General features: G+C 43.1%; 2 protein-coding genes across 4 annotated transcripts in view; one reads left to right on the forward strand and one right to left on the reverse strand.

The window, feature by feature from the left end:
- Positions 1-1,844: 1,844 nt before the first annotated feature.
- Positions 1,845-7,311, reverse strand: NDUFB1 (NADH:ubiquinone oxidoreductase subunit B1). Its single transcript, XM_039232502.1, has 3 exons — positions 7,228-7,311; positions 2,766-2,910; positions 1,845-1,954 (listed from the first exon to the last, which is right to left on the reverse strand). Exons 2-3 carry the CDS (start codon positions 2,903-2,905, stop codon positions 1,918-1,920), a joined length of 177 nt encoding a protein of 58 aa, XP_039088433.1. The 5' UTR covers positions 2,906-2,910; positions 7,228-7,311; the 3' UTR covers positions 1,845-1,917.
- A 325-nt stretch (positions 7,312-7,636) lies between these two features.
- Positions 7,637-15,600, forward strand: part of CPSF2 (cleavage and polyadenylation specific factor 2) — a 34,231-nt gene continuing 26,267 nt past the window's right edge. The window contains exons 1-2 of one of the 3 annotated variants that reach the window (XM_039232501.1): positions 7,784-7,802; positions 11,420-11,481. The gene's annotated coding sequence lies outside the window, so the exon portion shown is untranslated. Of the gene's footprint in view, positions 7,803-9,181; positions 9,235-11,419; positions 11,482-15,600 lie in introns of those variants that run through there. The other 2 variants (XM_039232498.1, XM_039232499.1) reach the window with 2 other exon arrangements.

The raw sequence follows: 15,600 nt of genomic DNA on the forward strand, positions 1-15,600 counted from the left end.
CAGGTGCTGCCCCTCCCTTGGAATTCTTACCTCTAACCCTTTTCTGGATTTTGTTCCTGCAGGCAGCCACTGATCTGCTTTGTTACTATAGTTCACAGTTTCTAACATTTCATATAAATGCAACCGTAAAGTATATGCTTTTTGTCTGGCTTCTTTCATCCAGGATAATTAATTTGAAATTCATTAACATTGTAGCATTAGATCATTCCTTTTTTAAAAAATTAATCATTTATTTATTTATTACTGTTTATGCTAGAGAGAGACAAGGGCATGGGGCGGGGTGAGGGGGAGAAAGAGAGAGAGAGAGAGGGAGAGAGAGACACACACACAGAACGTGAAGCAGGCTCCAGGCTCTGAGAGAGAGAGAGAGAGAGAGAGAGAGAGAGAGAAGGAGGAGGAGGAAGGGCAGAGAGAGAAGAGGGAGACACAGAATGTGAAGCAGGCTCCAGGCTCTGAGCCATCAGCAGAGCCCAATGCAGGGCTCGAACTCATAAGTCATGAGATCACTACCAGAGCCGAAGTTGGACACCACCCAGGCACCCAGGATCATTCTTTTTTTTAATGCTAAGTAGTATTCCATTGTATGGATTTAACCCAATGTATTGACTTTGTTGATTGATGTTTGGGTCATCTTTAATACTGTACTATTACAAATGAAGCTGCTATAAACCTTGACAGAAGGCTTTGTGTGAACATAGGCTTTCCTTTACGGAGGAATACCTCAGAGTGGAATGGCTGCGGCATATGGCAGGTGTTTTCATTTGAAACCGCTACACTGGGTTTCCAAAGCGCTACAACTCCTGGCAACCCCAGGTTACACTCCGGCCAGCAGTGTGTGAGGTCGTTCCTCTGCACCCTTGCCAACACCGCTAATAGATCAATCTTCATTTGAACCATTCTAATAGGTCTGTCGTGGCATCTCGTGGCTTAAATTTGCATTTCCCCAATGACTGCTGATGGTGGGGGTCTTTTCACATGCTTTATTTGCCATCCTTGTATCTTTGTTTGTGAAGTGTCTATTAAAATTTCTTGTTCATTTAAAAACATTGGGCCAGGAGTGCCTGGCTGGCTCAGTTGGTGGAGCGTGCAACTCTTGATCTGGGGGTCGTGAGTTTGAGCTTCACGCTGGGTGTAATGATTACTTAAAAAATAAGTGAATTGTTTTAAAAAACTGGGTCGTCTTATTATTAAGGTAGAAGGGTTCTTCATATATTCTAGATATAAGTTGTTGTATATTACGTTTCTCCCAATTTATGGCTGCATTTTCATTTTTGGAACAGAATTTTTTGAAGAGCAAGATTTTTTTTTTTTAAATTTTAATGTGTTTTATTTATTTCTGAAAGAGGGAGAGACAGAGGGAGCAGGGGAGGGTCGGAGGGAGAGAGCAAGATACAGAATCCGAAGCAGGCTACAGGCTGAGCTAGCTTTCAGCACAGAGCCTGACGTGGGGCTTGAACCCACGAACCGTGAGATCATGACCTGAGCCCAAGTCGGACACTCAACGACTGAGCCACCCAGGTGCCCCTGAAGAGCAAGTTTTTAAAACTATTTCATGCTTTATGTGTTGTATTTAAGTCTTTGCCAAACTCAAGGTCACTAAAATTTTCAAATAGTGTCATCCTTCTAAAGCATGTAATTTGAAAACATTTTTCTGAAAAATATCTGAGGAAAAAATGGCTATATGACTTAACAGTACTATGGTCTAAAATGGGGAAAAGAAAATGAAATGCTGATTGTAAATGTAACATCAACACACATAATCAAGAGCTCAATAATTATTTTTAAGCTACGTGTGCCTATTAGTTGAAATGTGGAAGATTACTCCAACCTTAAAAGACTCACACTTCAAATTAAATAATGTTTTTATTTCTCTCCCAATTTTTAAACTGTGATCATTCTATATTTCAGTCACAGCCATTACTTCCAGGTGACTTCTTCATTGGGTCTCAATTCCCTGTGTGGAAATTAAAAGGAAGGAAAGGAAAAAGTATAAATTAAACTTTCATGGGTAGGGGAAAGAGTATGAGTTCAATATTTTATATTCTATTAAACTGACCCATTAACATTTTTATATAGACTCAACAGAGCCATTCATTCTTTCGTGATTTTAAACTTTTCCCAGCCCTTCAATTTCACTTTTCCAGATTAAGGAACCATAATTTCTTAGTCTGTATGAAAGCTATCATCCTCTGTCCATTTGAGGTTTCCTAAACCCTTTCTAATTCATGTTGCCTGTCTTGAAATCCCTAACCGTGAACCTCCTCTACACAGCGACTGTGAACGCTGCTCATGCCTCTGGTGCCTGGGGCTTCTTCCCACCTAGGTGACACCCAGTGGCAGACACCCTGTCTTGCTGACTACCTCTCTGCTGCCAAAAAGCCATCTCCTGAGACACAATGGGTTCAGGCAACTGTCGGCTGCCTTCGGATCACTCAACCGCCACGTCTATGGCTCTCCAGCTGAGGTGCTGCCAAAACAGCGCCAAGCTGCTATCATCACCATGTATTTCAGCCATATTCTGGCTTACGGAAAATGGTGTCTGATAATACATGTGAAAGCTCCATTCAAGTGAGCTTTGGTGAACTAGTTTAAAACTTTGTTTTTATGATTAAACAACATATAATGCTACAAAATAATAGCACTTGAATGTAAATTCTTGGGGGGGGAATTTACCCCTTCCGTTTATTTTTGGTACCTATGGTATTAAAAAGGGTATTTCCAAAAGCTGGCCAATTGTTGGCTTAAAACAAAGGTTAAAAACTAACCTTTTAAACAACAAACTCTTGTTCCGGAAGGCAGTTAGCTTTTCATCATTCTTTCTGTCTAGATAACATCCAAGGACAAATCCCATAGGCACAAGAATATGTACCCAGTGGTCACGAACAATCTGAATTACATTCATCATGAATGCTGAATAATAAAAAGAAAGAAACAAAGAAAAATGATCAGAAATATAACTGCCTTTGAAATATCTTGAAAAATTGCATTTTGGGGCACATGGGTAGCTCAGCCGGTTAAGTTTCTGACTCGATTTCAACTCAGGTCATGATCTCACTGTTCGTAGAGTCGAGTCCCACTTTAGGCTCTTGTGTGAACAGCGTGGGGCTTGCCTGCGTTCTCTCTCTCCCTTGCTCTTTGTCCCTTCTCCACTCGTGCACACACCCTCTCTCTCTTGAAATAAATATATTAAAAAAAGACTTTGAATTTGGTAAATGTTAAAAGCATAATAAGCCTCTTCGAATTTGCTCAACATCAGAATGTAATATACAACTTAAAATCTACTTGATGATTATACAGGTGACAACACTTAATATAAAAATTGCACCGCACTAAAATCAATGTATTAATTTTTTATTTTAGTGCAGAGAAATGGAGAGTATAAAAACATTCTACCTGCAAAAGCTGAGTATTTGCATCCTCCTCCTGTTAATTTAAAACTTTTACATATGTGTAAAATCTTTTTAAGACCAAAAAAAATATTTTTAGGACCTCTTACAATACTAAATATAATTATATTATGCCAGAAAATGAATTCCTTTTTTAAAATTGTTTTTAATATTTTATTTATTTCTGAGAGAGAGAGAGAAACAGCGTGAGCAGGGGAGGGTCAGAGAGAGATGGAGATACAGAATCTGAAGCAGGCTCCAGGCTCTGAGCTAGCCCCGATGCGGGGCTCGAACCCACGAACCATGAGATCATGACCTGAGCCAAAGTCAGACATTCAACTGACTGAGCCACCAGGCGCCCCTACCAGAAACCGAATTCTTTAGATAAAGCTATAATTATTGAAATCAACTTTTAAATTAGCAGTAATTGTGATTCAGATAAAACCCATTGGCTATAATACTGCTACTGCACAAAGCTGAAACTAATTTTTGAAAGCAATGAAATGAGAGAAATTTTAAAAAATAACCACATTCAACAATGTCATGGTAGGGGCACCTTGGTGGCTCAGCTGGTTGTGTGTCCAACTGTGGCTCTGGTCATGATCTCATGGTTTCTGAGTTTGAGACCCGCATCGGGCTCTGTGTTGACAGCTCGGAGCCTGATATGGATTCTGTGTCTCCCTCTGTCTCTGCCCCTCCCCCACTCACACTGTCTCTAAAATGAATACACATGAAAAAAATGTCATGGTAGATCTCTATCAATCAGTGATTTTACAAAATAATGGAAAGAAGGGAATTTACTTCCAGAGAGTGACTACTAGGTACCAGAGCCATCATATACTACTATATGTAACATGAAATACCTGTTATTATCCTAATTTTACAGATTAGAAAACACCTTAACCTAAAATTAAGTACACAGCTAGAATTCAAACTCAGGTTTGCTCCAAAGCTGTATATTCTATTTGATCACAATACCTCTCTTCCTGAATTGATATTCATAGTACTTTAAGGATTTTTAAGTCCTAGGATTTCCTAAAAGGTAGAGGAGGAAGAACAGAGGTAGAAGTTACCAAATGGAAGATAAATTTGCATTGATTCCATAAAAACATAGCTGTGTTGTCAGTTTTCTGTAAAAATGTGTACCTAAAGATGAAATCACAATGCATCTGCCTAATCATGTACAGTGGCTGAGAAGGCAGGGGAGTAAACAAACTATTAAGACACATTACTACCAACAGCTTGGAGACTGGAGCCTGCTTTGGATTCTGTGTCTCCCACTTTCTCTCTGCCTCTCCCTGGCTCATGCTCTGTCTCCTTCTCTCTCAGAAGTAAATAAAAACATTAAAAAATTTAAAAAAAAATTTATTTACTTCTGAGAGAGAGAGAGACAGCATGAGCAGGGGAGGGTCAGAGAGAGAGGGAGACGCAGAATCCGAAACAGGCCACAGGCTCTGAGCTGGGTGTCAGCACAGAGCTGGATGCAGGGCTCGAACCCACAAACCATGAGATCATGACCTAGCCGAAGTTGGACGCTTAACTGACTGAGCCACCCAGGCGCCCCTAAAAAATATTTTTAAAACACCTGGGGAGTCTTTATCAAAAAAGGGACCCCTTGGTCATCCTTCTGGGTGGGGCTGGAAAAACCTATAGTTCAAAGAACTGATTTCGTTAGCTGATTTGATGCATAGTTCTTGGGCAACTTTATTTTCTAAAATATGGTGGCTCTCTCAGCATTGTGGCTTCTTGAAGTAACATTATTTGAAGCACTTTTTGTGAATCTGACCAAGGACCCACCAAATTAGCCACTTAATTGTTTTATAAACTTGAGCAGTCAAGTATGGCAATAACAATACATGTCTTAATCAAACAATCTAACTTTGGAAGCATGAAAATGCCGAATACTAGACAATATAGGTCTTTGTAGACATCAAGACGTCATGTACTGTTACCTGTTCTTATCTGAGAAAGGGGTGAAGCCTAACTCTCAGCACAGCAGAGTCACCTACTGTTTGTATTTTAACCAACAATGAAAAAAATGCCTGTTGACTCAGTCTGAGACTGTTTTAAATAAGCCCATGGCCCCCCCGTGGGCTATAGAAGCCATTATTGTTGGCATTCTTCCAACAGGGCAAATAGGTACTTTTGTCTGGCACTACTTTGAGAATCTGAGAAGATTCTGAGACAAGCCCCTGAGGCCCTGGCTCCAAAGAGTCTCTTACGTACACTCCACAGGTGAAGACTGATTCTGTATGCTCCAAATACAAAACTGGGTTCAGCCACCATGATTAATTGCCAAGAGGTAAATGACAAATCTTAGTCCCAGAGGCATTTCATATTATACTTGTATAATCTATTTAAAGGACTTTGGGAGCAGTGGCACTGAACATAATTTGTCCTCTGTATTTCACTGTGAGTGGCTGACCAGGGGGGACAAAGATTTATGGACCTAAGAGTGAGCTAGAATGATTCCTTTGAGAATGGATAGGAGGTGGAGTATAGACAGGCTCTGGTCACGGGCCCAAGACCATAGGGGGCTTTACGCGATGGACAAAGGGCAGTGAGGTTGTGTGACAGGCTCCAATGGAACAAGCCTAGGTTTGGATGAAGAGTGACATCCACATGGGTGCCCAAGAGGACACTGTACTTATTAGTGTCTTCTTTATGTGAAGATTCAAGAAAAATCCTACTTTTATTTAGAACTGGGACTTGCTATGTCATTCCTAAGAAAAAGGAATTGGTTTTTCTCTTACGGACACAAGGAATCACATAACTGATCACCTGTCCTTTGTTACTGATATGTTCCAAATTTTTTGCCTACCTCTAGACAAGGCAGACTTGTATAGCACTGTCAGGTACGGTTCTAACTTCTTTTCATCATCACTAACCTCATGTAATCTTCACAACGCTATGCGTGTAGGCACTAATGTCCCCGAGGTAGTAGGCACATGTTTTTCATGAGGAAACCCAGGGACAATCAACTTGCGTAAGGTGACAAATGCAGAAAGTGGCAAAGCTGAGATTAATCTTCAGGCAGACTGGCTCCCTGGTCCAAGCTATTTATGTTTTATTATCTGTTAAGGTAACTCTAGATAGAGGAAAACAGACTGACCTCACTCAGGATTATCTTATTTTTAACTTTTCTTCACCCCAATTTTCTCGTGTAACTTCTAAAAAGAAAACTGAATTTGGTGTACATTTATGTAAGCCAATTGACGTTATAAACACATACGTGAATAGTATTTCAAATGTTAAATCCTCCTCTTTAATTGGTCCCCACAGCACTTTAGAGCGACATTTTGTGGAACCAGACATTATAATCTATGAAAAGCAGTGCAGGATGCACGGAGAAACTGAACTCCCCGAGATCTGGAAACGTGTCTTTATCACATATACACCCTAGAAACCAAGCACAAATGCAACATTACATTTTTTTAAACTGATTTTGTGTGTGTGTGTGTGTGTGTGTGTGTGTGTGTGTGGAACGGTCAGCTCAGGAAGGCTTGCGATTTTGGAAGAGAACGCGGTTTCCAATCCTGAGCAACGAGGAGACGCAATGCTGAAACCTGGACGAATCTGTGATGCTGGCAGAGAAGCAGCGGCTTCTCTCCTTCGGCCTGGGAGTGTGACCCCGGCCTGTTTCCTCTCCGGTCCGACCAAGGGGGGTGATTACCGGGTGATCTCTTAAAGACGTTTTCCAATAATGACAGCTTCCCACTAACCCTTTACAAAAGCCGCCGGGCGCGAAACGTGAGCCCCACCGTCCCCGGGAAGAAACCCCCGTATCCCTTTCCCGTATCCACCGCTCGCAAGCCCCAGGCCACCCCTCGCCTACACGTACCGCCGCCGAGGGCGCTGCTAGAGGTGGACCCTCCCCGCCTACACCACGGGGCGCCTCGGCGGTTCTGGACCCGGGACCCACCTGCGGCCTCGGTGCCAAAAACGACCCCACGACCAAGGGCAGCGGCGAGCCCAGCCACCGGCGCCGGCGGAAGCTGCGGCCTAGGGACCTGCCATTCGCCGCGCCCGCTCGAGGAAAGGGGGGGCGGTGGGAAACCAAACAGCTTCTTCCTTTTGACGTTTGACTCTTCTCGTATTTATTTTAGCTTTCACACATTATCAATTTTTTGAAACTACAACTTCGGTGCAAGGTGACGAATCTTGTTGGCGTAAGCGCCACCTCCTTCCCACAGCTTCGTCTCTCCTCCCCCCCCCCCCGGAGATGGTATCGCCCTGGGCCTTCCCCGCCTCGGCGGCTCGGCTCCAGTTTCAAAATGGCGGCCGCCATCGGGGGGCCTTCTGCTGGCTGATCGTCACGGGTGCTGCTGAGCGAGCACCAGCTTTTCTCGCTCTTGAACCTGGATTCGACTAGGGGTTGGGAAGGGCAGTGGACGGCGTTGGGGGAGGACTGACGAGGCAAGTGAGGGCGGAGGAAAGGAGTGAGCTCTTTGGTGGGGGAGGGGGCGCCCTCGGCTCTCAGGGGAGACCCTGGCTCCCAACTCCGGCCGGGTCTCCCACTGCTGGCGACGTGCTCCTGGGGTTTCGGTTGCGCCTGTCCTGGCCGGACCTGGCAGAAGCGCTCAGCGAGGGAAAGAGGAGTGACTTCTCCGTGGGTCTAATACGATTCACTCCTAGGCGCTCCTTCCATCCCCCCCTCCCCCCCTGCTGTTTTCCTCTGCCCTCTGTTTCTCGGCGTTGGAGGAGTTAAGGTGACGCCAGCTTTGGCCTCGTGGTTACCGTGTTCTTAGTCTCCTCGCTGGGGGTCTTCCCGTCGTCTCGGGTTCTGAGGCCACGAGACTGCAAAGCACTGGGCACGAAGTAGGCGTCCTTTTTAGTTGCTGGACTCTGGGGCCTTCAAAATGTTACCAGGTTTTATTCAGATTGTCTTGGCCTTCCGCGCCTCGCGCTCCCCAGCCCCCCACCTCCCCAAGTCCCCTTTTTCCCTCGAGCCTTCCACCATCACTGTTTTACATGCTTTTTAGTATACAGGAGGTCACACCAGCCTTAACACCAGCAAGTCTGGCCTACTGCCACCAGCAGAAGCTTGAGTTATCAATTACCCATCCCCCAGTTTTTAATTTTACAACCCCTGTGATTTTATTTTATTTTATTTTTTTACGAAGCCGCTTCTCTTTCTGGGCTAACCAGGAAGAGACTTACTTGTACTGTGTGAGTTCAAGGGCCAACCCAGATTCCCTCCTTTTCCTGGATTTTGCATAGTTTGTTTTGATTGCCATCAACGTGCAAGGTCGTTATTGAGAGAGCAAGTAACTGTGATTGACAGTTGAGATGTAGAGTATCCGTCAGACTCACGGAAGGAGTTAATGATCTGGTTAGAGTGCTGTGCTTGATATTGGCGATAGGAAGATGATCACTTTTGCTTTCCGCCTATACATTCAGCATCCATTCAACAAATATTCTGGGTGCCCAGTTTGTGCTAAATGAAAATAAACTGCCGGAGGCCACCGAGAAAGCTTCTTTAAGGAATAACTATTTGAGCTGAGTCATGAGGGTCGAAAGGAATTTACCAGGCTCAGGATGAGACCGTTCCTGGACACAGACTGGAGAAGTGTTGGCCTGCGGAAAGTGGGAAGTTACATGTGCTTGAGCAGGCACTGTAAGGGTGGTTGGTGAAGGAAGAGCGAGATTGAGAGCGGCTTGTGAAGGACCTTGGTTTCCAGTTAAGGGGTTCAGGCTTTATTCAGTAGTTAGAAGGGAGCCAGTGCACATACTTTGCACAAGGAAAGAGCATGAGTGTATTTTTTTTTTTTAGGGTGGTCTCTGACAGCTGTATAGAGATTCAACTTGGAATAGGAAAACTAGATAAGAGGAAATTGCAGTCATTCAGGTAAGGTAATGTGTGCCTCAGTTGAAGTAGGATAGTAAAGGATGTGAGAGAGACCATTTTCTTTAACGTGTATTTTGAGAAAGGGGGAGAGCCCATGTGTTGGGGGGAGAAGCAGAGGGAGACAGAATCCCAAGTAGGCTCCATGCTATTTGCTCGGATATGGGGTTTGATGAGACAAAATCAAGAGTTGGATGCTTAACCAACTGAGCCACCTAGGTGCCCAGAGTGACCTTTCTGAATAGGATTCAACAGGTGGCAGCAGTTTGGTCGAGGGAGGGTGACTCCCGAGGTTTGGTCCAGGAGACTAAATGGTTGGTGATACTATTAAAATCAAGCCTAACAGTGCAGGCACCTGGGAGCTCAGTCAGTTAAGCCTCCAACTTCAGCTTAGGTCATGATCTCACAGTTGGTGAGTTTGAGCCCCGCATCAGGCTCTGTATTGACAGCCCAGAGTCTGGAGCCTGCTTTTGATGTCTCCCTCTTTCTGCCCCTCCCCCACTTGCGCTCTGTTTCTTTGTCTCTCTCATTCTCAAAAATAAATAAATAATAAAAAAAAGGTCAAGCCTAAAGCACATACACTAGAATAGAATGGTGCCAACTTGCACCTTAAGGAATGGAGAGCACAGTGCACTACACTCGAAGGCATGGATTTTAGAGTCTAGATCTGGGCTGTTAGAACAGCCACGAGCTACATGTAGCTGTTGAGCACTTGAAATTGTGATTAGATTGAACTGAAAAGTGCTGTAAATATAAAATACATACTGGATTTCAAAGACTTGGTATGAAAAAGACTACGGTATGAAAAATATCTCATTAATAACTTATTAACAGTGATCACGTGCTGGAATGATATTTTGAATATATTGGGTTAAATAAAATACATTAAAAGTAATTTCACCCAAAAACTTTTCAACATGGCTGTGAATAAATTTTCAATTACATTTGCGGCTTGCATTATATTTTTGTTGGGCAGAGCCAATGTAGCCTAGACTAACGATAGAGGAATTTGTAAGGAGGTGGAATTTGAACTGGGCTTTGAGATAGGGGCGAGCAGTGAGTGATGTCGGGGCAGCTTGCTGGCGCCCTCCACTGCCCCTTAAGGCATTCAGGTTTTTGTTTTTTCAGGCAAGAAGAAGCCTTCCCAGATTTCTGAGCAAGGGGTAATTAATCTGGCAGTAATGTTTAGGTTGAGATGAAGGAAGGAAAGACTGGAGGCAGAGAAACAAAGAAACCCAAATGTAAGGTTGGCTTAAAGGCCCTGCTTTAAGGTACTGAAAGGGAATGATACATTTGCAAGGCATTTTGAGGGAAAGAAAAATAATCAGGAATTGGTAACAGACTGTTCAAGAAGTAAAGGAAGGAATCAAACATGTAGAGTTTTAAGCCTTGGTTTCTTAGATAAGGACTAATGAATTCATGTCACGTCATTATAAAGTACATCTGAGACCAAAGGAATTTAGTCTCAAAGTTGAACCAGCAAAGTCGAAAGGGGAAGTGGTCTGCTAAATACTCTTCCTTTTCATTTCCTTGCTTTCTGTATCTTACCTAATCAATCATACACACCGGCTAATTTTCCTAAAATACGGAATTTCCTGTATTATGTCATCTTACTTGATAATGGATCTTAAAATGTTTCTCTGTTTCCTGAAGAACTAGATCCAGAGTCCAAGGCCTTCCATTATCTGGCCCTTTTCTGTTCATTAGACCCTTTCTTTCATTTTTTGCTTATAATGAAAGTGTGCCCAGCTCGTTTTTCTGCTAACACTCTGTACATTTTTTTGTGCCATTGGTCTTTTTTGAATACCTTTTCTCTTTGTCTCTTTCTAGTCGGGTCCTGCCAATCCGTAATGAGTAATTTAAGATCCCACTTCTTTTTTGATCCTCATTAACAGAAGCTAATGTCAGTTTTTAAAATCTTATTTCCTAAGCTGCATATTTTAGCCCCTGTTTGTGACCGATTTGGTACAATATTATTTTTGACTTTTATTATCTTATCTCTGTTTTATGTAAGCTTCAGCTTTCAAAAATTACGACAGATTTTCTTTTTAAAACAGAACCATTTATTCTCTTTGCTGCTGCTCATGTGTTCGCTTTAGGGCACAACATAGAACTAAACCCCATAATTAAAAACGGAAGTAGATCTGCTATACCACATTTAGCAGGCTCTCATTTCTTTATTTTTTAGATTTATGAAGAACTCTTCCCTTCAATTCATGGTGATTCATCCTATACACGACTGAGATATCAGTAAGTGATGAATGTGTCCAATAAAGATACAACCATATTATAAGCAATTGTATTAAAAATACCTTTTGTCTGGTTGAAACCTGGGTCTGTCTGCAAAAGACTTTAACATGAACTCATTCACTTCTGTCTGCAAGCTACTTTATTTCCACTTTATAATCTAAATAAAGTGGAAGTGAGGTGGACTTGAGTAGAAAAAGTTTCTCTTAGGCCACTAATATAATTGTGGTATAGGAAGCTTTTTGTCAGGGAGCATTTTTTCATTTCCTTTCCAAAGTTGTATTTGTAAATGTTCTTCATCAAATGGAGAGTTAATATCTTTGTACTTCTCACGCCGTACAAATAGGAATATGCTAAGTATATGTGTTTTTAACTTTGACTTATTTGTTTCATCAGTTCTTTATGGAACAACTGCTATGTGTTTAAGACATGTGCTCATATAGTAAGGACAGAAAAATGGATGAAGCCTCAGAGAGTTCTCCCAGGCAAGGGGAAATGCACATGAATACGTAACTGTTAATGGTGTGGCAGGTTCACTAAGCTCATTTAACACTAGCTGTACTTCATTTAAGAAGCTTTCATTGACCCCCCCCCCCCACTACGTGTTAGGCACCGTGGATGCACTGGAGGATAAGTTACCAGAGGTGACAAGGTCTGTTTTTTCATGGAGTCTGTAGTGTAGTGCAGGCTAGGAGGAGAGACAGGGATGGGCAGAGCAAGTAAATAAGCAACTAGCAGGTATAGAGAGCAGTGAGTATTTTGAGGGAAATAGAGTGATGTCACAGGGTGTAACTGAGTTGGGCAAGGACTTGAGGGTTGTTAGAAAACCACTTCAATAACTCTGAGACAGGGAAAATGTACAAACTGGTTAGATGTCTTAGTGACAGTGGAGACAGAAGGGAAATTTGAGAAATAGAATGGAGGGAAAATGCAGCACTCAGTGATAGATTGGATGTGGGATACAAAGTAAAGGAAGGACTCCAGGATGATGCCATCCGAGATCGGGTGATATTTATAGCTGTGAGACCGGTGAGATCTGGAAAGAAAAAAAAAGTCCTGCCCAAGAGCACTGCCACGTTTGAGGTCGAAGAAAGAAGGAATAGCAAAGGAGACTGGGGAGTGACCAGTTAGATGCGAGGGGAACCAGAATGGAGGTGACACAGAAGCAGAGGGAGAGCATTTCAGGGAGGCTGGAGCACGTGCTTGTATTGAATGCTCCTACAGTTTCCGTCAGCAGAGGCCAGAGAAATGCCCACTGGCTTAAATTGCATAGAGGTTTGCCAGTGACCTCAATGAACACACTTGTAGTGGGCTGATAGAGAAAGATGCCAGGTTTGGTAGTCTGAATGAGACGCAAGAAAGTGGTGACATGTGTAGACAAATCCTCTGCGAACTCTTGTGATGAAAGGGGAGCATAGAAATGATGGAGTACTTGCCGGGGATAGTGGGATTAAGAGAGGGCTCGCTTATTTACTTACATATTCCTTAATTTTTTTTTCATATTCATTAATTTTTTAAAAAATATAACTTAATGTCAAATTGGGTCCCATACAACCCCCAGTGCTCATCCCAGCATGGGCCCTCCTCAGTGCCCGTCCCCCACTTCCCCCTCTCCCCCATCCCAATCAACCTCAGTTTGTTCTCCGTATTTAAGAGTCTCTTATGGTTTGCTTCCCTCGAGAGGGCTCTTCTAAATCGGGAAATTCTGGAGGATCTGTGTGTGCTAATAGGAGTGGCACATCAATGATATATGATTTATGGAGAAGAAGTTCAGTCTTCTAGAAGGTAAACGGGAATGACATCCAGGCTACTCATAGAGGGCATGGCTATTGAGTGCATGTAATGGGAGACACAGCAGTACGCGTGCAGATATAGTAATAGATTTGGTATTGGAAAATGAGTTACTCTCTGATGACTTTTATTTTCTAATTGAAGAATGAAGTGGGATTATCAGCTGAGAGTAGGGTGGAGGGGCCGGTGCATGAAGCTTGAGCAGAGGAGGGGTGATGTGAAAAAGCCGCCTCAGAGGTCGTCAACCCACTAAGAAAACTCAGATTGATAGGTAGTGCTTAGTGCCTGTTTGGGACCTTTGGCCATGAATTTAAAAAGCAAATAGCACAGTTGTGGGACTGTCCCCCATTCCCTCTCCTTTCCCTGGCAACATATATTTCCTGGAATAGGCAGAGCAAATGATTGGGGTCAGTCAGAGTTGGGGTTTTCCCAGGTTGCTACAAAGAAGGACTAGAGTAGCGAGATACTTGATAATGTTTGCAAGACACTCATGATGGGTCGTGGATTGATGGTAAGGACATGATGGAGACGGGAAGGGGTGAAACCGTGATTGGTGGATGAGGGATTCGGTGAGGCCAAAGGATTTTTGCAGTGGGATTGCTGAGTGAGCGAGGTAGTAGTGAGAGAGTGAGATGCTGGAAGGTCAGATTTTGGAAATGGTGCAGCTCCCGGGTGAAGAGGCCTGGGGCACAACTGTGGTGTTGGGTGGCTGACGTGAAATGGGGTCATTGGAGTGGCGAAAGGCAGGCACTAGAGTCAGTAGTGTAGTTACTAAGTAAGGCCGAGTCGGGAACCAAAGTTCTCAGTGAATGAGGTCAGATGAACAGATGCCAGCAGCGAGGAAGCAAGAGGGAAGGCTCATTGTGAGGCCCCGTGGGACTGGAACATTTGAAGGAGGAAGGAGAAGCCCTGGTTTGGAGCTGCAGTGAGGAGCTGGGAACATAGACTTCCTGCTTTTGAGGCACGAGGTGGGGGGTGGGGGGTACAAGAACAAGGAAAAAACCCCGTGAGGAGGGGGCAGGAGAAACAGTTTCTGTGAAGATTACCAGGTGAAGAGGACCTTCAGAGAAGAGGTGCAGTTACAGATGAGCAGCAGAGTTCAGAGAATGTACTGGAAGGACCTGGGAGGGATAGAAAGTAGGAGATTGGATCCGACTAGCAGATGTGCACATCAGTGATAATGGATAACCCAGGAGTCTTGGGTCTTTGGCTGTGACTGAGGTGAGGGAAGATGAGAGATGAGGTGGGACTAGCCTCCTGACAGCCTGTCATGAAAGGTGACAGTTTACCTTAGTTTGTTGATAGGACCTTGGACAGCTCGTAAGAGATCATTGAGTATGCGAGCCTGCTCCTACTTGCCTAGTTGGCCAGGGAAGACTAACTAGTGTGAGGAGCTAAGATCCGAAATGTTGCGGGAGCTAGACTCTGCCATTCAGTACTTCTGTAACATCTGTTTAGTAGCACGCAGTTCTAGGTCTTAAGTCCCAATAGATGTGTTCATGTTGTATCTTCTTGAAATTCATACAGTAGGCATCTCAGCGTAAATTCCGTTGAATATATGTTGAGCACTTACTGTATGTCAGGTTCTCTTAGGAATTGCAGACATAAGATTCTGCCTCTGATTTTTCAGTTGCTTACTTTCCAGTGCAAGTGTTTTTAACGTTAAACTCCCTAAAAAGTACGTGGATTTCTTTGAGTATATGTGCTGTGTTTGTTTGTTCTCTGATGACTGAGGGGTGAGGGAAGAGTTCAAAGCTTTTATCAGATCCGCAAGGACGCCTATGTATTTAAGGACCATTGGTCTAATAAATAGAGAAAGACACAGAAACTATTTATTATAAAAGCAATGAAATGATTGCCATCACAGAGCAAAATAAAGGAAGCACAAAGTCACCTTGAAGGATGAGTTCATTAATTGATTATACATTTATTGGGGAACTTGGTGTTCTCTATTCCAGGTAATTTACACATTATTTAAAATCTTTCAACATCATTGTTATGTGAATTATTAATATTCATGTTTATGGATTGGGATACATAAGTGTGGAGAGGTTAATTAGTTGCTTAGACCCACATAGTAGATTCAGATCTGAAACTGTCTGGTTCTGAAGTTCAGTGCTTTTCATTAAGCCACACAGGAGCCGCTGAATGACTCGTCATCAACAAGAGTGTGTAACATCATGTTTGTGCTTTCGAACTTAGCGGTGATGAGAGTAGGTCTTTAATGTGTTTGCTTTCTCTTTATGGAATTTTTAGTCACTTGGAAACTTGGTGTAATGTTAACTTGTCTATTACATGTGTTGGACTATTATGTGTGTTTAATTGTATTTT

Source organism: Hyaena hyaena, unplaced genomic scaffold, assembly GCF_003009895.1.
Source record: "Hyaena hyaena isolate Hyena2069 unplaced genomic scaffold, ASM300989v1 scaffold_67, whole genome shotgun sequence".
Taxonomy (NCBI): Eukaryota; Metazoa; Chordata; class Mammalia; order Carnivora; family Hyaenidae; genus Hyaena; species Hyaena hyaena.

What these genes read in the sequence shown, in the direction of transcription:
- NDUFB1 (XM_039232502.1), bottom strand. Translation starts at nt 2,905, where the DNA reads ATGATGAATGTAATTCAGATTGTTCGTGACCACTGGGTACATATTCTT. An exon ending in AAGAGTTTGTTGTTTAAAAG is followed by an intron (nt 1,955 to 2,765) that starts GTTAGTTTTTAA and finishes ATTTCCACACAG; the next exon opens with GGAATTGAGACCCAATGAAG.